The sequence below is a fragment of the Cervus elaphus genome, chromosome 33 (genome assembly GCF_910594005.1).
Source record: "Cervus elaphus chromosome 33, mCerEla1.1, whole genome shotgun sequence".
NCBI classification, from domain to species: domain Eukaryota; kingdom Metazoa; phylum Chordata; class Mammalia; order Artiodactyla; family Cervidae; genus Cervus; species Cervus elaphus.
In genome coordinates, this window is record NC_057847.1 from 29608083 (window position 1) to 29631354 (window position 23272).

Sequence of the window (23272 nt, forward strand, 5' to 3'; positions counted from 1 at the left end):
GGCCAATCCTAGTCCAAACTGCTATGTATTACAAAGTAAAGCAGAATAATGAAATTAACTAAATGTTTAATTCTTATATATTCAATGACAAGCTACCAGGCACTCCCCCTGAAAAAAGGCAGAGCCACTTAAGACAACAAACAGTATTTATGAAGGCCAGACTAGATTTTCCATGGAAATGCCTCCTCCCACCCATCTTTCATTTTCAGCATGAACAATTTCAAATTTATTTACTCAATGAACAATACTGTGAATGTCTATTATGTGCCAGCACTGAGATAGATTCTGAAGGTATAAAAGAGAGAGAGACAAAAATAGCTTCCTTCAAGTAATAACAAAAAAAGAAAAAAAATAGTTGTAAAAAGCAAACAAATAGTTACACAACTATACAAAAACTATATAAAGAGGTTGCTAAGAAAGGAGAATCTAAGGCTATCTCCCCAAGAGTTTTAGAGAAAACTAGAGAGAAATGCCAAACTAAGTTTTGTTTTTTGTTTTTGTCTTTCTTGGGGTGGGGGTAGGGGAGTGGAGAGCATGCTAAAATTCTACACTATAAACTTTCTTCAGATGTATCTATGATGGTTCTTAAATTCAACATATATCTATTACTGCAAAGTCTTGGCAAAGAGAAGTTTCAATTATACCCAATATCTGTATTTACACTTTGATAGTTATATGAGCAAATATTTTCTCAAGATCAAATACATTTAAATCATTTTAAACTTGTTTTCAAAATGTTTGAACACAAATGAACTGAGCACACATGAAAGATGATATTCTATAATACTCAGCAATACATTAACCATTTAATGTTTAAAAACAGGAGGAAATATTGGGCTGGCCAAAACACTGCTTTGGGTCTTTCTGTAAACTCTTGTGGAAGAACCTTACAAGCTTTTTGTTGTTGTTGTTTAGTTGCTCAGTCGTGTCCAACTCTGTGCCAACCCATGGACTGTAGCCTACCAGGCTCCTCTGTCCATGGGATTACCCAAGCAAGAATACTATAGGGGGATGCCATTTCCTCCTCCAGGGGATCTTCCTGACCTAGGGATCGAACCCACATCTCCACATCTCCTGCACTGGAGACAGATTCTCAACTAGCAAGCCAGCAGCAAAGCTCCCGTATGAACTTTTTGGCCAACACAATAATACATTAAAAAGCAATCTACAACAATAATATATAAAACTGAATTCTCCATTAAAAAGATATCCTCAAAACTTTCCTGCAATTATCAACATTTTAACTATTTTGTTAAATATTTACATAGAAAATTAATTTTATTTTGGCTATTTTCCCAGTCGTTAAGAACACAGCAATATTACCACATTTTTTTGTAGTTACCCATCATCTCTGATAAGAGACCATTTTATTCTTTTAACTTGTGCCTCCTCTACTGGTTTAAAAGTAGAACACCACAAAATCAAGCTTTGAATTCCACTGGTCAAATAGCAACTAAATAAGTTTGTTATTTTTTATGCTTATTAGTGTTTTGTATAATTTATTTTTATCAGATTAATGTCAGATTTTGGATTCTAGAGAACATAAATCTCAGCCACATTCTTTTTTAATCTTAAAATATTTCTTTCCTCTAAAGATCTTAAGTATACTTTAATGAAGGCATTATCACATTTGTGTTATAACTGAATTTTTTTTATAAACAGAAGATATCCATTATTTTACTAATCAATATAACAGACTTACAATGCTGTGTATCTGTCCATTGCAGACTGCACGTCTCTACGGTAAACTGTTCGAAGAATGACCATGACGGGGTCAAATTCGTGATCCCAGACTTCAGCTATCATTCAAAAGAGAGCAGAGACAAAACACTGATGACTTCTTAGGAATCAAGTCAATCTCTAACGACTAACTGTGCGTGCATGTTCAGTCGCTCAGTCGTATCTGACTTTTCTGCAGCCCCATGGACTGTAGCCCGCCAGGCTCCTTTATCCATGGAATTTTCCATGCAAGAATACTGGAGTGGGTTGCCATTTCCTCCTCCAGGGGATCTTCCCAGAGACTGAACCCAGGTCTCCTGCGTCTCCTGCACTGGCAGGTGATTCTTCACCTCTGCGACTCTAATGACTGACTACACTTCAGTATATCTTAAATTTAAAAGATGGTAAAGTTTAATTTGACTGAACTTCCCTGGTGTCTCTCCCTGACAACGCAGGAGACGCAGGTTCAATCCCTGGGTTGAGAAGAGTTCTTACAGAAGGAAACTGCAACCCACTCCAGTATTCTTGCCTTGGAAATCCCATGAAGAGAGCAGCTTGGCAGGCTACAGTTCATGGGATCACAATGGAGTAGGACACAATTTAGCAACCAAACAACAACTTTAGGAGCAAGGAAATGGTAAAACAGATGAGAAGCTATGTCCACTACCCACACTCATTTTAACAAGAGTAGGTCTGCTTTTATTGCTTTTGTATAATAAATTCATTTAAGGCTTAATTCCCCAAAACTACAAATTCAAACACTCTTTAAAGAAAAGGTTAAAAACAACTCATCCATTCCAACTCTTATTTTACAAAGAAGTCAAATGCAAAGATAAAAAACTGACTTTCTCAACATCGCACAACTAGCTGATACATTTCAGTCCTATATGTGAATATGACACTCAATTTCTTGATTCTAATCTTCAAATATCCAGTGCTCTGCCTCAGTGTCTCAAAATTTACTCTGTGTGACAATCATCCTACAGAGATTGGTTTAAAAAAAGCAGATTTCCAGAATCTATCCCCAGAAATCTAGATGAGAGCAGATTGGGGTTTAGGCATAGAAAATTATATTTTAATAAGGATGCCAACATGAATAAGTCTGACAAAGGTAATGCTCACATCACACGTTGTTAATAAGCATAGCACTATACAAGAACATCATTCTTCTTCTAAGTTCATCTTACAAAGCATTCTCTACAATGAAGAAATACTGTGCTTTTCCTTTAATGGAATACATTCCAACCAGAGACTCTGGATTTTTCTTGCTACCTTTGTGAACTCTCTGAAAATTCCCACATGATACGGCTTATTCTGGTGCCTTTTATCAAACACAGTACATGTCATTTACAACTTCAAACTGGGCATCATTTTTTCACTTAGACAACAAGTGTCACAGGTCAGAGGTGCAAGAAACCTATAACCTCTACTTTCTGCAAAATTTTAATTTAATGAATACGTGAAAGTGAAGAAGAAAAGATCATGGATCAAAATTTCAACTACTTCTGGCTTTTGTCAAGCATGTCTCTACAAATCCAGGGGCTAAACCTTAGAAAACCAATCATTTAAGGAAAAGGTATCTATGTATTTACAAAGGTTCAAAACATATGAGAACATTATCAGTATTCCATATAGATTTTTAACTGTTTCAAGTTAAACTTAGGGTAGTGACAACTATTTCAAAATCAAATTTAAAGGGCAAATACACTCAGAGTGTTTTTAAGTATATATTTTAAGTCATAATTTCAAGTTCATTCACTTACAAACATAAACTGGTGTTCATATATAAAGTTCCTTTTATAATTCAGACTCATCTCAGAAGTCTTACTATGACAGAAACCATAGATTTTTGAATAAAAGGAACCAATATCATGGTATACTGAAAAAGACAAACATATATGTATAAGAAAGTTGAGGGGGGAAAACCAAAGCTAAGGAAATAAAAGGCAAACATTTTGTTTCGGTATACACAACAAACCTTCAAAAAACCCTGATATTTGACAAAATACATTCATAGATATAAACGTACCTTTAGGAGTATACATGCCTTGTTGCATAGAACCTCCAGGTTCAAAAACAGGAGCCTTAAAATCAGCTACTGCTGATAAAACTGATTCAAAGCTATAACTTCCTGGAATAATACCACTTTTAGGATTTGGATTTTCTGGAATATGATGCATGTGTCAAGAAAAAAAATTAATAACTAAAAGTCAGACTTATAATCTTAATAAGATATTCTAGTTTCCAAATTTCTTTGCTAAAATATTCTTGTCTCGAGAACCCCAAGAACACTATGAAAAGGCAAAAAGATAGGACACTGAAAGAAGAACACCCTAGGTCAGTAGGTGCCGAATATGCTACTGGAGATCAGTGGGGAAATAACTCCAGAAAGAATGAACAGACGGAGCCAAAGCAAAAACAACGTTCAACTGTGGATGTGACTGGTGATGGAAGTAAAGTCTGATGCTGTAAAGAACAGTATTGCCTAGGAACCTGGAATGTTAGGTCCACGAATCAAGGTAAATTGCAAGTGGTCAAACAGGAGATGGCAAGAGTGAACATCGACATCTCAGGAATCAATGAACTTAAAAGGACTGGAATGGGCAAATTTAACTCAGGTGACCATTGTAAGAATCCCTTAGAAGAAATGGAGTAGCCCTCATAGTCAACAAAAGAGTCTGTAATGAAGTACTTGGGTGCAATCTCAAAAACGACAGAATGATCTCTGTTTGTTTCCAAGGCAAACCATTCAATATCGTGGTAATCCAAGTCTATGCCCCAACCAGTAATGCTGAAGAAGCTGAAGTTGAAAGGTTCTATGAAGACCTACAAGACCTTCTAGAACTAACACCCAAAAAAGATGTCCTTTTCATCACAGGGAACTTGGAATGCAAAAGTAGGAGGTCAAGAGATACCTGGAGTAACAGGCAAGTTTGGCCTTGGAGTACAAAATGAAGCAGGGCAAAGGCTAATAGAGTTTTGCCAAGAGAACACACTGGTCACAGCAAACACCCTCTTCCTACAACACAAGAGAAGACTCTACACATGGACATCACCAGATGGTCAATACCAAAATCAGACTGACTATATTCTTTGCAGCCAAAGATGGAGAAGCTCTATAAAGCCAGCAAAAACAAAACCTGGAGCTGACTGTGGCTCAGATCATGAACTCCTTATTGCCAAATTCAGACTTAAACTGAAGAAAGGGGGGGAAACCACTAGACCAATCAGGTATGACCTAAATCAAATCCCTTATGATTATACAGTGGAAGTGACAAACAGATTCAAGGAATTAGACCTGATAGAGTACCTGAAGACCTATGAATGGAGGTTCGTCACACTGTACAAGAGGCAGTGATCAAGTCTATCCCCAAGAAAAAGAAATGCAAAAAGGCAAAATGGTTGTCTGATGAGGCATTACCAATAGCTGAGAAAAGAAGAGAAGCTAAAGGCAAAGGAGAAAAGGAAAGATATATCCATTAGAATGCGGAGTTCCAAAGAATAGCAAGGAAAGACAGCAAAGCCTTCCTCAGTGATCAATGCAAAGATATAGAGGAAAACAACAGAATGGGAAAGACTAGAGATCTCTTCAAGAACCTTAGGATACCAAGGGAACATTTCATGCAAAGATGGGATCAATAAAGGACAGAAATGGTACGGACCTAACAGGAGCAGAAGATATTAAGAGCTGGCAAGAATATACAGAAGAACTATACAAAAGAGATGTTCATGATGGTATGATCACTGGACTAGGACCAGACATCCTGGAAAGCAAAGTCAAGTGGGCCTTAGGAAGCATCACTACGAACAAAGCTAGTGGAGGTGATGGAATTTCAGTTGAGCTATTTCAAATCCTAAATGATGATGCTGTGAAAGTGTTGCACTCAATATGCCAGCAAATTTGGAAAACTCATCAGGGGCCACAGGACTGGAACAGGTCAGTTTTCTTTCCAACCAGCCCCAAAGAAAGGCAATGCCAAAGAATCTTCAAACTACCACACAATTGCATTCATCTCACATGCTAGCCAAGTAATGCTCAAAATTCTCCAAGCCAGGCTTCAACAGTATGTGAACAATGAACTTCCAGATGGTCAAGCCGGATTTAGAAAAGGCAGAGGAACCAGAGATCAAATTGCCAACATCCTTTGGATCATCAAAAAAGCAAGAGAGTTCCAGAAAAACATCTACTTCTGTTTTACTGACTACACCAAAGCCTTTGACTGTGTGGATCACAATAAACTTTGGAAAATTCTTAAAGAGATGGGAATACCAGACCACATTACCTGCCTCCTGAAAAATCTGTATGCAGGTAAAGAAGCAACAGTCAGAATAGTACATGGAACAACAGACTGTTTCCAAATAGGGAAAGGGGTATGTCGAGGCTGTATATTGTCACCCTGCTTATTTAACTTATATGCAGAGTACATCATGTGAAATGCCAGGCTGGATGAAGCACAAGCTGGAATCAAGACTGCTGGGAGAAATTTCAATAACCTCAGATATGCAGATGACACCATCCTTATGGCAGAAAGCAAAGAAGAACTGAAGAGCCTCTTGATGAAAGTGAAACAGGAGAGTGAAAAAGTTGGCTTAAAACTCAACATTCAGAAAACTAAGATCATGGCATCTGATCCCATCACTTCATGGCAAACAGATAGGGAAATAATGGAAACCGTGACAGACTTTATTTTGGGGGGCTCTGAAAGGACTGCAGATGGTGACTGCAGCCATGAAATTAAAAGACGCTTACTCCTTGGAAGGAAAGCTATGACCAACCTAGACAGCATATTAAAAAACAGAGACATTACCTTGCCAACAAAGGTCCATCTAGTCAAAGATATGGTTTTCCCAGTAGTCCTGTATGGATATGAGAGTTGGACCATAAAGAAAGATGAGAGCCAAAAAATTGATGCTTTTGAACTGTGGTGTTGGAGAAGACTCTTGAGAGTCCCTTGGACTGCAAGGAGATCAAAAAAGTCAATCCTAAAGAAAATTAGTCCTGAATATTCACTGGAAGAACTGATGCTGAAGCTGAAGCTCCAATACTTCGGCCACCTGATGTGAAGAACTGACTCACTGGAAAAGACCCTGATGCCAGGAAAGATGGAAGGCAGGAGGAGAAGGAAATGACAGAGGATGAGATGGTTGTATGGCATCACCAACTCAATGGACTTTAGCTTGAGCAAGCTCTGTGAGTTGGTGATGGACAGGGAAGCCTGGCGCGCTGCAGTCCATGGGGTCGCAAAGAGTCTGACATGACTTGAGACTGAACTGAACTGAACTGAATCAGCTGTAATATATAAAGCTGGCCACAAGAGGGCTACATAATACAACAGTTCAATAATAACTTTTTATTAATTGTGAATTTTTAAAATAGCTTAATGCAGATTAATTTTTAAAACAGCTTATTTCTAAGACAGCTTAATTAATATCCTACTAATAAATTATATGCTGAAGTAGTTCTGATGTATATTTCCCCCAAAACAAATGAATACAGTTTCAGGAAATGAAAAAAAAACCTTTTAAAATTAATCTCCATTTTCATCAGCTTGCAAACAATGTTATATACTTTGTCTTTGAAAATCAAAGACAGTATACTAAATATCAGCCCAGATTTTTATGAGCAAAGATTGTTTCATAAAAGACACAAAATATCCTTCTCAAAATAATGAAAAGATACTAAGCAAATTTTTCAAAAAGAAGAAAACCAGAAAAACCTAGATTCTTCCCTATTGGTTTCACATTAAAGCTATATAATTTTTTCTAAATTCAAAGTTACAGATAATTCTTCTGCTCTTTTACAGCACTGATACACAGTACATAAAGGCTGAATGAAATCATCAAACAGTATAAGTTGTTGTCTGCTTAAGAAAATCTTCAAGGTTATCAAATAGACTTTCTAACAGGGGCCAGTTTATAAAATTTTAGTCAATTATTTCAAACAAAATCACAATGGACAAAATAAATTTAGTCAAAAATTCACAAAGCAAATATTACCACTAAATAACATGATAATCTTTGTCTAAAACTTTATTAACAATACCTAAAAAAAATAATAAAGTGTCCACTGAATCCTCAGTCCTATACAGAGTTTGTAGACAATAAAGTTTGTAGACAATAGTCTTTGCCCTTCAAAGCCTCTTGGTTTAAAACTGAATTCTCAGAAAAAAATACTCAGAATGTTTAAAACTGATAATTATAAGACATAACTCTAAATTTTAATGATGAATTCCAGCCTGGTTATACAAATACAGTAGACCTAGCTGCCTTTCACCAAATGTCCAGCTCCCTGTTACTACTGCTGTCCTAGAAGGTCACATTCCGGGGTGCCCAGAGCAAACAGTCCTGATGCTTAAACAAGGTCTAACAAGAGCACTCTGAGAGGTGATGATTGGAGGCAAATCTGCCCCTGGTCTTGAACACAGAATTGATCAAAAAATTGGGAGTTTTTTCCCATATTATCTTCCAATCTCAAAAAAAAAGTTTTAATCAGAAAGTGATATATCTTTAATCCATAAATATTACTTGCAATTTAGATCCTACAGCTAAAAGAAAATTAAACTCTTAAAAGGATATGAGGTCCAGCAATGAACTATGTGTTCTGTCATTCATACACAGCTGGGCTACCATCTCTGCCCTGAGAATCTCATCATCAGACATTCCTAAAATTAAAAATAGAATTAATATATCTGAATATTTATATATTATAAAGAAACAACTTACCACACAATTAAGTTATTTTAGCAAAAATGAGATGCTTCAAAAATCATAGAGCAAAGAAAACAATGCCCCAATATAACTGCAGTTTACCCTGCTATTTTCAGTCCCTTAAGTAAGGGTTCAAAGAATATTCTAAAAGGAGCACTAATGGTAAAACATATCATGTCAAGAGTTTGAAATGCATCCTTTCCTTTTTTTCCATAAACCAGTTACTACCACAGGGTAAGGGGAGGAAAGGGAGGTACCCAAGTATTTGTATTAGTGCTTTTTACCTAAATGTAAACGAAGACTCAAAAGAATCACAAGAAATGTAAGAGCGCCTTCTAACATGGATCTCTCATGCTCTGCATCAAGTACTGTGTTTTGATGTTGTGAAGCCATTGTCAACAAATCCACTACCTTAAATCTATTAAAAAAATATTTGAGACAGATTTTTTTAAAGTTAAGACAAAATTAACTTAAATTCCAAATACTTCCTAATACCTGTATTAATAATACTATGCTTACCTTTCAAAGACAGATGAAATAAAATAATCTGGATCAAGTCTAGATGCACAAACCTTTAAAAGATCAATAAATAAATAAATAAAAATAAAACCCACGAAGTTTATTTCTCAGTAGTCAGTATTTATTTATTCAGTATTCTTTTTCTTTTTTTCTTCCTTTTTTCCCCCTCTGGGTATGCCACATGGCTTGCAGGATCTTAGTTCCCCAACTAGGGACTGAACCTGGGGCCTTGACAGTGAAAGCACCGAGTCCCAAGTACTGGACCATGAGGGAATCCCCCGGTTTTATTTCCTGTGTTTATCATTCCTCATATTTTCTGTATCGTATTTGTTCAAACAGCTTACCTGGAAGCAAGTCTTTTATATGCAAGTCACTCTTGCCCTGTATTTAACTCACAGACCAAGCCAATATACCCCCAGGCCCCTTAGCCAGGGCAGGTACCAGATAGCTGGGGATAGCCTTTATGCCCCAAAGCTCACCAAGATGATTCAAACTAGCCAGTGCTAAACTACTTCCCTAGCCCTGCCTTGCCTTTCCTATGGAAACACCAATAAAGCTTCTGATCTAGGATTTCCCCTCATTCCTTCTGCCTCCTGACAAAAATCTAATACTTCCCCTTTGGTCCTGCGTGGCATGGCATGCCCCTCTTCCTTTGGAAAATGTAAGTAATAAAATTCTTCTTTCAATAGCACTGACCTCTCTGTGTCCTCATTTAGTCACCTCTATAAATTAAAATCCCACAGGTACAAATGAGATACTTCTGAAGTTCAACATCTGCATCATTAAGTTGGCTTACCTGTAACAGGTAAATGTCAGGATCAATCATGGAATTACAGAAATGAGACTGGACATAGGTCATGGCTTGTCCTTTGATCTGCAGACCATTTCTTACCCACATATTGCTGTGGATTTCAGCAAGACTTGCCTAGTAAAACAAAAATTAATTGAACAAAGAAGTCATCTAAAGTCAACCTTTATAAAATCATGTTATGATAAACTCATTTCAAAATATTTTACAGCTTAATCATAGCATAAGCCTGATATTCTGTCCAGTACTTAGGATATTCAATTCAAATATATGATTTTAAAATAATCACTATATTTTATATACTCCTTCTTTTGGAGCTTATATATGAGTTAAGTTTCTATGATGACTACTGAGCACATTTACAGTAATATTCACTGAAACCGTAAATGAGGTCTCCTGCATTGCAGACAGATTCTGAGCCCCCAGGGACTCCAGCCAGCCCAAAGCCTAAATACACACCTGGATTTGGAGTGGGTGAATCATTAGTTTCATTAACATTTCCTGATCTGGCAAAACAGAATCCAAATCTAGTTCTTGACATTTCACAGCCTAAAAATTGTTATAAAAAAAGTTACTAACTCAATACACATTTCCCAATGTTCATAAAACAGATGAACAGAGTATTTAATGAAAACTTTTACCTTACTCAAAAACATAGCATAATAACGATGTAGTGGCAGATGAAAAGTGACTTGGTTAGGTGCTGGCTGGAAAAGAAGAAAATCCAGAAGTCAAATAATACTTTACCGAATTCAAAGAAGGTTTTAAAATGATAAAACAACACTTCCACCTTGATTTACTGGCCTATACTTTTTTTATCAAAAAGTAAGATTTTAGAAGTTATAGTTTAAAAACCCACTGTAGAAAAAATTATTCCAATTTAAAGACCCAAATGCAAGTTCCTTAAAGGCATAGACTATATACTCAACTTTCAATCCTCTGACACATCTCGTATAGAACAAGGGATGGAAGACGTTTCCCTTTACAGTCAGCCATTTCAGAATCTTCAAATGCATGCACAACAAATGTGATGATAATAACAAAAACAATAATCACAGCTAACATTCACTGAGCACTTACTATGTGCCGGTCACTGTGCTGATAAGCACTTTATTCCTATTTAATTTAATCCTAGGAGAACCCTTTGGGGTAGAAACTCAATGTTCCAATTTTATGAATAAGGAAATTCAATTTTAAAAAACTTAAGTAACTTCCTAAAGCTAACAGGCAGTGAACTGAGATGCTAGTCTGCTATATTCAGAATGATCTGAGGGTCTGACTACAGCCCTCTTCTGAAGTGCAGTTAATGGGCTTACCTAGCTGGATGAGATGCTCCCCGTATCAGTGGTGAACACACAGTCTCTACAGGAAAGCTTAGTACAGTACATGTCAAAGATCTCTGATATCCTTGTGGATATTACAAAAAGTGTATTTTAAATCTGTGACTCCCATGGGTCACACTATTGCTAAAGGGCAAACACAAATAGTTGTCTTTCTTAAACAAATAAGAAAAATGAAACATTAAAAGGTATCATTTGTTTTTAATGCTTCTATAAATTATTAGTAAAGTTTTCTCCTGTTGAAAAAAATCTAGCCAAAACATTCTCATAATTATGCTAATATAGTATCATATTGAGTCATAAAAATTTGAAATATGTCACCATCCCTGAAAGAGTTTTTTCCAAAACCAGTATGAGAATAAGATCCTCCTTAACATGTGAATAAACATCTATAGAAAGTTGTTCTGATAAATGTTTGGCTTCCAGAAAAAGGAAGGAATTCCTGACACATGCTGCAATGTGGATGAACCTTCGAGACATTATGCTAAGTGAAACAAACCAGCCACAAAAATACATATACTGTATGATTTCACTTAGGTATGCGGAGCAATCAATATCATAGAGACACAAAGTATAATGATGGCTGCCAGAGCCTAGGTGTAAGGGAAAATGAGATTATTGGTTTTTTTGGGAACAGAGTTTCAGTTTTACTAAACAAAGTTCTAGAGGCTGGTTGCACCAACGATGTGAATAACTGCATACTTTAAAAAAGGTTTAAAAGGTGGTAAATTTTATGTGCATTTCACCATAATCAAAAATAAAAATCAAACAAGTTTGCCCTATGTTACTATCATCATTTGAGTAACATAACATATACTAACTAGCTAAATCAGAATCTTCTTCAATTTCCTTTGAAGGCATCAAGAACAGTGGTGAAGAGCAGGCTCTTAAAAGCTGGGTTTGCATGCATTCAAATCCTGACTCTACCACCTACAGCTATAAAACAGAGCAAGTTACTTCTCTGTGCCTCAGCTGCCTCATCCATAAAGTGAAGATAATAAAGTGAAGATGGACAACTGTGAGGATCAAGTAAAAGAACACAATACCCAACACACATTTCTATTAATTGCTAAGCCATAGGCTCTATCTTGTCTTTTAAGGCTTGAGCATATGCTAAACATACATTGTTCTGCAGTTTTTTACATTCCATAATCTCCGTTTGTCCAATGTCACAAATAAGCTACTTGAAAAACTCTTTTATCACTTCTTCCAAATATACTGAGGTGTTCCTCAGATTCCATTCTCAGCTTTCTACTCTTCTCATTTGAGACACTTTATTCAGTTGATAGCTTCAGCTGCCAACACAAGATGACTACTAAATCTCAGCAGAAATCTCACTCCTGAACTTCAAAACCTACATTCAAGTATCTACTGAACATCAACACTTAATTAACATCCCATGGGGACCACAAATACACTGTGTTCAGACAAAACTCAGCATCTTTGCCCTAAAATTCAATCTTTCTCAATGTTTCTTCTGCAAATTCCCAGTAATACAAATCTGAAATGTAGCCTCTTTCCTTCTCTCAAATCTCCTCCACTTGATAAGGCGTCAAAGTGTGTTTGATTTTCTAAGTACCTCTTAACTCTACTTTTTCCTCTCTTTCCATATTGCCTCTAACCAACCTTAGCTCAGGCTCTCAACATTTAGTGCCCAGATTTCAGTGCTAGCCTTTGCTTCTAGTCTTACCCTCTATAAGAAACTTTTTGTGGTATCCACCTAGCTCACAACCCTCCCTTTTCTTCTCAGAATGTCCCTTCCTCCCCACTTTCCAAATACACACACACAGGAATTGGAGCCTGCCAGTCAAGTTTAGAGTAGTCACATCTGATTAGATCAGGGCAGGGAATCCCTATCCTATCATGGGCAATAAGGTTCTCTCTCACTTGAAAACTGAACTGGGATTTAAAGACTGTGGAGATTCTTGGAGTATGGCTGAAACTGCAATATAAGGCAATTAGGAAGATGTTTAAAAAAGGCAAAAAAAAAAAAAAAGCACAGAAAAACCAATTTACAGAAAGGGAAGAAAAGAATGAGGCAGAAAGAGCAAGGAAAAGCAAGAGACAAGAGCTCCTGTTCAGCTTTCCACTCAGTTCCTCAAGTCCAGAATGCCATAAGATCCCTGAAAGATCTTTCTGTACTCATAATAATAAAGTATCCCTCCTTTAAATCAGGCTGCCTCAAAAGTGTTTTAAAAAGAAGCTTAATTAATACATCTACTTAAATCTGTTTTTAAATGCCTATTAAATCTTCATACTGCCAGGTGGTAGTCTTACTGAAATATTACTTTAACCCTGTACTTCTCCATTTATCATCTTTTAATGGCCCCCTATAGTTTTAACCTCCTTTAACTGTCCAACTCTTGAGAGACAGGACTCTCCGGCCTCATCTATTGTCATATAAATTCATACACTATAAGTAGTGCCTTTGTATATGCTTTTCCCTTTGACTCAAATGCTATATATACTTGCTCCCACTGGATTAACACACCATAAGACTTTGCTGAAACGACATTTCTACTAGGAAGTTTTTCCTGAGTCCCTCAGGGTAAATCAGATGCTCCACTCTCTTCTTCCCTATAGCACCCTGGTCACAATTTTATACAGAAGCATTCTGACCAAATTAGCCATTTACTTGTCTTCCATTTCCTCAAATTAGGAACCATTTCATCACTGTATCTGCAGTGTTTAGAACATAGTAAACATTCAATAAATATTTGCGGGGTGAACACATGTTCTACTTTCCTCTTAGGAGAGAAGACTCTAACTACTCTGCTATATACTCATAAATGTTGCTCTGCTATACACTCAGAAATGATACTTAGAATTTCAGGATTCTTAAATGGCTTACACTTTTGGAAAAATTTATTCCATCCTGTGTTCTAAGTGTTTGTCTTAATTCAGTTCAAAAATTATTATTTACTTCATCTGTGCTGGATTACTGCAATAGCTTCTGACCTCCATTCTCAGGCTGACAGAACAAATATTTATCACATATGAAATACATGCCTCTTAGTCAATCCTCATTGGCTAATAGTATTATCTTAAAGAGACTCGGTAATGCTTTAAAGCAAACAAAAACACTGTCAAGACAACACTGTGTCTACAGCTACTTGATTTGTGGCAGAGCAACAATTTTTACTCAGGTATGCCTAACTCTAAAGCTCTTTCCATTGCCAACAGCTAGTATGGCTGGAATACTACCAGACAAGCAGTGGAGAGATGTAGGCTCTGGACCCAGAATTAGTAGTAGTTTGCCATAAAACTACAGGCAAGTCATTTAATATCTCTGTATCTCCATTTTACATCTATAAAAAAGGAAAGGATAATAGTAATCTTCCCTACTTAACAAGGGTTGTTTTCAGAAACAAATATGTCAAAGCACTTTAAGAAACAAGAAACTTTTAAACATCGTAAAAGACATATTGTTTGACTGTCAAATTCTATTTAATCTTTTATTCTCTTTTCTTTAATTCTTTATTTAATTCTTCTCAGTTTATTAGCAATAACAATTACTTTTCTTCATGCCCACAGAACACTGACCAATTAATAAAGTTGTGGTACCTTTTCCATCAATCTCCTCTATTCTATTCACATTTGCACTGTCACTTTTTCCTCCCTGAAAGAAACTGATATTCACTCCTGAGAAATATACATTTAATAACATAAAAAATATATCCTTCTCTAGGAGATAAGCAAATACAGTTAATGTACTGTAGAATCTCCTAAATAACAAACAATCGGTCTCTTACTTCCTCCTTTTTTAAAGCCTAGTGATTTTATGCTTATTCTGAAATCTTTCCCTTATCCCATGAAAAGACATTCATTATATTCAAGGTTAAATGAGATCTATCACTTCTTTTCTTAAATGCTTCTACATATATCAAAAATATACATACCTCATCTACGAAGTTAATGGCATCAAACCAGTCTTGAAGAGCTTCAAGGCAATATCTAACAACATTTCGGGTATATTCTTGAGTCTCCTAAAATAATAAGCTTTATAAATTTACAGTATATAAATATATATATGCTCAACTTCAAAGTATATGCAATGTATAAACATAGTTATGTGTATTATATATATATGTAAAATAATAAATATACATATTTTCAAAATAACCACATTTGCCATTTCAAGAAATCATTTCACAAATAGTAACAATTAGTGATAGTCATAAAAATTAAAGAATATAATATATCACCCTCTATATAATATATTCCTGAAAATGAACCAAAGCTGAAATAAATTTAAGTGATGTAAATTGGATTCCATTTCAAGAGATTCTAAAAATGTAAGTTCCCTACTGTTATTATTGGGTAGACTTTCTTTTGGAATGATAAAAATAAAAGTTCCAGAAATGGATGGTTGCACAACATTGAGAATGTATATATTTAATGTCACTGAATTGCATACCTAAAAATGGGTTACAGCAGTAAAAAAAGAAAAATTATGTTATGCATATTTTGCCACAATAAAAAAAAGAGGGCAGAACATATGAGTACTATAAACAGCCTGTGAATATCTTAGCTTGCAAACGACTATGTTCTCCTTAAAATAAGGGTACTGTGAAAGAATGTTATGGGCTTCCTGGGTGGCACTAGTGGTAAAGAACCTGCCTGCCAGTGCAGGAAAAGTAAAGAGACTCAAGTTCGACCCTGGGTTGGGAAAATCCCTTGGGGGAGGTCATGGCAACCCACTCCAGTATTCTTCCCTAGAGAATCCTCTGGACAAAGGAGCCTGGCAGGCTACAGTTCTTAGGGTCGCAAAGAGTCGGACATGACTGAAGTGACTTAGCACACACACATGAAAGAATATTGTAATGTTTTATGGAGAAATTGATTCAGTGAAATGGGAAAGTATTAAGTTACATGGAAAAACAAATCATGATAGCCTCTCTTTAAAAAATTAGGCAGAGGATTTGAAAAGACATTTCTCCAAAGAGGATCTACAAATGAAGAATAAGCGCAAGAAAAGATGCCAACATTATCAGTCATTAGGAAAATGCAAATCAAAGTCACAATGAGATACCACTTTATACATACTTGGATGGTTGTAATTTTTTAAATGTAAAATAAGTGTTGGCAAGAATATAGAGAAACAAACTCTCATACATAGCTGGTAGAAATATAAAATGATGCAGCCGTTTTTAAGTTAAACACAGAGTTACCATGAAAGTGAAAATGAAAGGTGCTCAGTCGTGTCCAACTCTTTGAGACCCCATGGACTATATGGTCCATGGAATTCTCCAGGTCAGAATACTGGAGTAGGGAGCCGTTCCCTTCTCCAGCGCATCTTCCCAACCCAGGGACAGAATCCAGATCTCTCACACTGCAGGTGGATTCTTTACCAGCTGAGCCACCAGGAAAGGCCACAGACTCACACATGACCATGCAATTCTACTCTCATAGACCCAAGAGAGCTGAAAACATATACTCACACAAAAGCCTACACAAGTGTTCACAGCAGCACAACCCACAGCAGCCAAAAACTGAAATCAACCCATGAATAGACAAGTAAGTGCGATATACCTATGCTACGGAATACTATTTAGGAAATTAGTGGCTTCCAGGGAATGAGACGAGGTTGGAATTGAGAGGCTGAGTTTTCTTTTTTGGCAGGGGGTACGGGCACAGTGTTAAAAATGTTCTGGAATCAGTGGTGATAGCAGCACAACTTTGTGAATATACTATAAACTACTTAATTGTATAGTTTAAAAAGATTAAAATGGTGAATTTCATGTTATGTGAATTTTATTTCAATAAAAAGTTTTTTAGAAAAACATTTTGGGGCATCAATGTCAACAAAAGGTAAGATCACTGTCAAACAGGTCACTGTTATGAAGAAGCAAATGAAAACAATGCACACACATGCTCTATGTCACACTCTAGCACTATATCTGACAAGTGCTAATTAAGTGCTCCGAAGAGTCATGGCCAGGCTCAACTTGTGTCTAGCTTGCAGTAATCTAAAGCTTGCCACTAGAAGGAAATTTCACAGCTTATTTGTTCCCATTTAGAAAGCAAAAATTAGTGACACTCTAGAAATGTGCCATCCCTTTATCCAAGCTATCTATTATTAATCAAGTATAACTTGTTCAATGATCCCTTAGCATTTTTAAGAACCAAATAGCATACAAGGCAATCATACAAAGAAAGTAAGCTATCAGGTGAAGTTCCCTTTTTTATTGCTAATCCTTTAGTTTTACATTTTATAATTTAAAAACATAAAGAAACAGCTTTTTAAAAATAATATTCTTTTTTTCTAGTTTACATTTCTAAAACCTCACAACACTGCTGTTAAAAAACTCTAGACATTCCTCTTTAAAAAACAATTACAGCAAAGTGATAAAAAGCACTGGTTCTGAAATCAGATGGATTTGTTTTCAAACTCAAGCTTCTACTTGTAGTTGTGTAAATGTGGGCGAGTTGTTCAACCTCTGGGAAAAAAGGGATGATACTATCTATTTTATAAGAGATGGCATGAAGATTAGATAAGAACATGACATAAGGAATATAGCATAAGAACAAAGTCTGGCATAGTATAGGCTCTCAACAAGAGAACATCTTATCTAGGAACCAGATGTCCCTTTAGCTGACAAACTCCTCTCTTAAGTATTACAAGATAACATAAGCTCATTTTTCTGTCTGTCATCTTCACTTCTTAGATTAAGGGACCCCAAATACAATGAAATCCTGGCCTTCAAAAATGAAAAATAACTACTGCCTGAAAACAATGATTTCTCTTCATCACAGAGAAAAACATAGCTTCAGTCTTATAATCCAAATTCATCCTAAACAGTCATCAGAATAATCCTCCTAAAATACTGATCTTTTCATATCAACATCAGATCAATCCTCTCTCCAAAGGCAGCATCTTTTCTGTTGGCTTATATGATGCTGCATTCTTCTGTTTTTCTCTCCTCTCCCTTTCTGATATTTAAATGTTAACTTTTTCTTCAAAGTCCATTTCCCTTTTCTCCCAACTTGACTGCATTCCATCCCCTGGCAATAAATGCCATTTTTATTCCCAGGGGTCTAAAATTTATACCCTAGCCCAGACTTCTTTAAGTACAAAACTCATATATCCAACTACTTATTCACTATTTCCACTTGGATGTTTCAGAGTGAGGCATCTCAAACTTAACATATCTAACTCTGAAAACTTTAAACCTGCTTTTCTATTATCTTTTTCACCTCTGTAAAATTATCTCCATATATAGCTACTCAAAAATTTATCTAACTCATCAATAACATACAATCCATTACCAACCCTTTTGGTTCTACCTTCAAAATACATCTTTAACATTAAAAATGCACCTTTAATACATCTTGAATTTCAAACCTGAAATTCCTAGAATATTACCACAGCATCTTAACTGGTCTATTTGCTACTAGTCCTGATGCTCCCCATATTCTCCTCAATCCAGTCTCTCCAAACAAACAGAAGGAACTTTTAAATGTAAGTCTGATCACATCAAACCCCTACTTTAAAATAGTCACTGGCTTCTCCTTAAAATTAAATCCAAGGCTCATTAACATGATCTATAAGAACCTGCATTAATAATCTACTCTCTGCCTATCTCTCCAATTCCATCTCATTCTCTGGCTCCAGCCACAAACTCCTTAAAAAGACCAATCATTTCTTATCGGGGGTAGGTTATTCCATACCATCTGCCCTACTACCAGCCCTAATCCCACTTTTATTCTTCATATAGCTGGCATCTTCATATTCTTTCTTCAAAAAGGCCTTCCCTGATCCTCAAATCCATCAGTCTCCCCACTCATCATTCTCATAGAAACCTGATATTTTCCTGTAGAATATTTATAAACGCTTACAAAACAAGTCTACGTGCTTACTTACTTAATGTCTATCTCCACTATTAGATTGCTCCATAGAGCAAGAACCACATCTATTTGATTTGTCTGACACCCAAAACCCAAACATCTAGATAGCATCTAGTATAGAACAGCATTCAATAGACTTTTTTTTTAATAAATGAACAAACAAATCTCGTACTAGATGACAGTTTTTTTTTTTAAATAAATGCTACAATGGAGATTAAAGGAGGTACTATATAAACAGAGACTAGAATCATAAATCTGAAAGAAGTGAAAATGAGCAGATTACATGTCAGCTGAGTCTCTGAATACAACCCTTGAAAAGCTAATACTAATGGCTTTTCATTCCAGTTAGAACTGCTGCCAAGATCCTACCGTACACCACACAAATCAAAAGCTCTAACAGTGACACTTAAGCACATATATTTTTTAAGCTTCCCAGATGATTCTCATGTAAGAGAAGCACTGAACTAAGCAGAAAGAATGAACACATATGTCAAAACCAAAAAAAAGGACTAATTTGAACAAAAGCACTGAAATCAAGAAAGGAACTGCATGCTGAGGAATAGTAATCAAGCCAATGAAGGCATGGAGGTAGTGGGGTATAGGAAGGCAAATTGTGACAAATACATTGAAGACAAATTGTGGAAGTTCTTAAATGCCTCTACAGGAAATATGGACGTTATCCTGTGGACAGAAAGGAATGTGAATGATTTTTAAGCAAAGGAGAAATAAGCACAGAGCTCAGAAGTAATTTAGATATTAGGAGAGACTAGAGTAGGAAGAATCTAGAGGCAGAAAAATCAGTTAAGGAGTTACCTAACAATGCAGATTTTTAAAAATACTGACATAAAGAAGTAAAACAGAGAAAAGAAGTGGTAGAGAGACATTTCTGGACAAAAGAGAGAATTCACGGTATCTGATTATAGTTTGAACACAGCTGGGGAGGTTTCTATATTGGAAAACTGCATCATTTATAACACCATACATAAAATGACTAAAGGACACAGTATAGACACATGTTTTTAAAAAGCTAGTTAGGAACCTGAGAAAACTCATGTACCTCTCAGGAGAATACCAGAATATTCTGACATTCTACACTGAATAACCAGAGCTGTTGGAAATTTGAACCTAGCTAGCCTGTAACAAAGTTGTGAGTCATCTGCATTAAGAGAAAGCTGGAGTCATGAGAGAAAATAGAAAGCCACTTAAAGAAACACATACATTTAAAGAGTATATGTAGAAGAGTCTCATAATAACTCTGTAACAGCAGGCTTTACTGTCCCATTTCTGTTTTGTTCCTTTTAGGTTTTTAAAAGAAAAAGTCTGAGAAGTTCAAATAGTTTTAAATGAGTTGACCAAGTCACCTAAGTTGAAAGAGGCAGAACCAAAAGCACTATACAATCTTTTGCAGTATGCTTACTGGTACAGGCTAACAGGTAGGACTTCATGGGATCCATACAACAAAATCTTAAGTCCTTAGTTTTGTAGGGTCAGGAGATAACATTTTTCTGAACTATCCAAGGATTCTGGAGACCCATCAAACCAATACTTTAAAATGCATAGGTAAATATATGTATTTTTTTAGAAAGACAAAAACATATGCAATTTTAAGTGAGCTGGGCTTCCCTGGTGGCGCAGACGGTAAAGCGTCTGCCTGCAGTGCGGGAGACCCAGGTTCGATCCCTGGGTTGGGAAGATCCCCTGGAGAAGGAAATGGCAACACACTCTAGTACTCTTGCCTGGAATATTCCACGGACTGAGGAGTCTGGTAGGCTACAGTCCATGGGGTTGCAAAGAGTCGGGCACGACTGAGAAACTTCACATTTCTTAACCAATTATAAGAATTTATGTTGTTGCTATAGACTCTTAGGTTCTTTTCACAAACAAACTGGAATTATATGAAATGTATATTGATTTTGTTCTTGGAATCTTAAAAGTGTAAACTTTATTGAAGTTTATCCTCATCCCCTGAAAGATAAGAAACATTAGGTAACTAACTGATAATGGATAAAATGAAATAATAAAGTGAATGTGAAGCTACAAAGACTATTTACAATAAGGGAAGGCTAGAAAGATCTGATAATTCATTTACATAAATCAAGTCCAATCTACCTAAGAATAATAATTACTGTCTTAGGTCAACTTTCACAGAGCTGAATTCAAAATTAAACACTGCATATTATTACATACAAGTAAACAAGTCAATGTTTCCACAAATATTTTTCTTAAAATTATTTTAAAGGTAAATACAGAAGTTAACAAAAATATTTTCAACATACCCTAACTTTACAGTGTGATAAGAGTCCCCACATTGGCTGTGCACAGGCTTCAAGTTCAGCAGCAAAGGCAGCGTAGTAGGTCTGAGATTCAAACTCCACATGCTCATTTAGTTCTCGCTTATTTAAATTCATACCTTACAAAAATTAAAACAGGTAAAACCATGCCAAATGGAAACAAACACCCATACTCAAAATCAAATAAAATACTTCCTCATACCAAACAGATTTTAATGTTCACAAATGGCATAAATGACAAAATATGTATAGAAATTAATAAATTATTAAAAATAAAATAGTCTGGTCCTTTCAGAATTCTTTATAAACTAGATTTTCTTAAAGACATTTTGTGAATTATCTCTTTCTTATATAACATAAATGAATATATTAAATAAACTCAAAACTATTTTAATTGGCACTGGTTGAACTTTTTATGGAAATGTTAACAATCTTTCTTACAAGAAAATTTCTAGATTAATGCTTTAAAATGCTTTTTAAAATTACACTCCTATTTCCTATATAATAGTTTGACTTTTTTCATAACTCTGATATGTTTCACAAGCACTTTATTAAATACTTACAAATATCAATTAAAATGAGACATTTCTCATGTAACTGAATGATGTGCTATTATCTTTTAATTAGTGTCTGATAGTTTACTATTAGTCATTTTGCAAACTAAAACTAAATAAAAAAGGAAAAAACTGAAATTCATACCTTGAAAGAAAGAGACAAAGTTCATCCATGTCACTAACAAACCATGGTCCTCCAAAAATCTCTTAGCCACACTTTGATGAGAAAGGATATTAATAAAATCACTGACAAGAGGCCAATAAGTGTTATTCTTCAGCAATGCTTCTCCACAATTCACTACAACATGTAAACTATTTTCTTCATCTAAAACAGACACAGACACATACACCCAGAAAAAATTAGCTTAAAAAAAATAGCCTTACCAATGATAAAGATTATATATTTTAGAATCAGAGTCACCTAAATTCAAACCGAACCTGACATTTAATACCTATATGGCTTCAGGTATATTACATAGCTCTGAATCAATTTCCTCACCTATAAAAATGGGGGGAAAACACATATATTAAGGGAATTAAATGTTAACATAACACTTAGCACATCATTATAATTATTATTACTACCTGTCAAACATATTACACAATATTGAGTTATGAAACTATAAAAAAAATACATAAACTTCTTAAGCCTTAAAAAAAAAAAAAGCCTCAAAGTTTAAACACATCACTGGAAGAAAGAGACGGGGAGGATTAGGCTTGTAGAAAATCTTTACTATTAGAAGTTATAACATGTATGTATTAGCTCTCTTGACCTATTTCCCTATTCCAGCTTAACTGATTCACTGGACAAACAAGCCCCCCATTCCCACTGTAAAACACATTAATACCCATAATACACAGAATGCTCAAAATCGAGCCTATTCCAGACTACACAAGCCCCAAGGTATATGCTTATCCAGAGTCTGTTTTTGTTTCTGTTCATACTAATTGTTCTTTGTATTATAAAATTGAAATCACAAGTATATAATCTGATAAAACATGAATGCATAAATAGAGCTATTATAAAAACCGGATCATAAGCTTTTGAAAGACAATAAAAGTGCCTAAGAAAATCTTGGAGGAGAAAAATCCTAAGAGTACAGAAGATTTTCAAAACTCAGACTGTTTCATAAAAATTCTTATGTTCTTATTCTACTTTAAAGAAACTGAAAATGGAAATCACAGGTGCTGCTTTACAAATGTAGTATATACAAGAAGGATAAGAGAGAATTCCAGTAAAGAATACAATAACTTACAAATGCTTTGCCCAAAATGAAAAGACTGTAGAACAAACAAGCATCCCTGTGATTTAAGTTAAAATCCTCTGTTTAAGATATCTATGTATCATTTTTTAACAATTCCTCACTCTAATCAACTTTCTAACTAACCACCCTATTGTCAAACTCATCGGTGAAGAGGGCTTCTACTGTACTTCCTATTTCCATAAATTAAATTTAGGTTTCAGTTCATGAAATTATTTCACCC

General features: G+C 35.4%; 1 protein-coding gene across 6 annotated transcripts in view; it reads right to left on the reverse strand.

Moving 5' to 3' along the window:
• Positions 1-23272, reverse strand: part of UBR3 (ubiquitin protein ligase E3 component n-recognin 3) — a 201601-nt gene that overhangs the window by 99504 nt on the left and 78825 nt on the right. For all 6 annotated transcript variants that reach the window (XM_043894027.1, XM_043894023.1, XM_043894026.1 and 3 more), the window contains exons 9-19: positions 21933-22112; positions 21219-21352; positions 14994-15080; positions 10396-10461; positions 10214-10303; positions 9743-9871; positions 8947-8999; positions 8712-8845; positions 8296-8381; positions 3749-3890; positions 1703-1799 (exon numbers count right to left, since the gene is read on the reverse strand). In XM_043894027.1, coding sequence (XP_043749962.1) covers positions 1703-1799; positions 3749-3890; positions 8296-8381; positions 8712-8845; positions 8947-8999; positions 9743-9871; positions 10214-10303; positions 10396-10461; positions 14994-15080; positions 21219-21352; positions 21933-22112 — 1198 coding nt within the window. The remainder of the gene's footprint in view (positions 1-1702; positions 1800-3748; positions 3891-8295; positions 8382-8711; positions 8846-8946; positions 9000-9742; positions 9872-10213; positions 10304-10395; positions 10462-14993; positions 15081-21218; positions 21353-21932; positions 22113-23272) is intronic.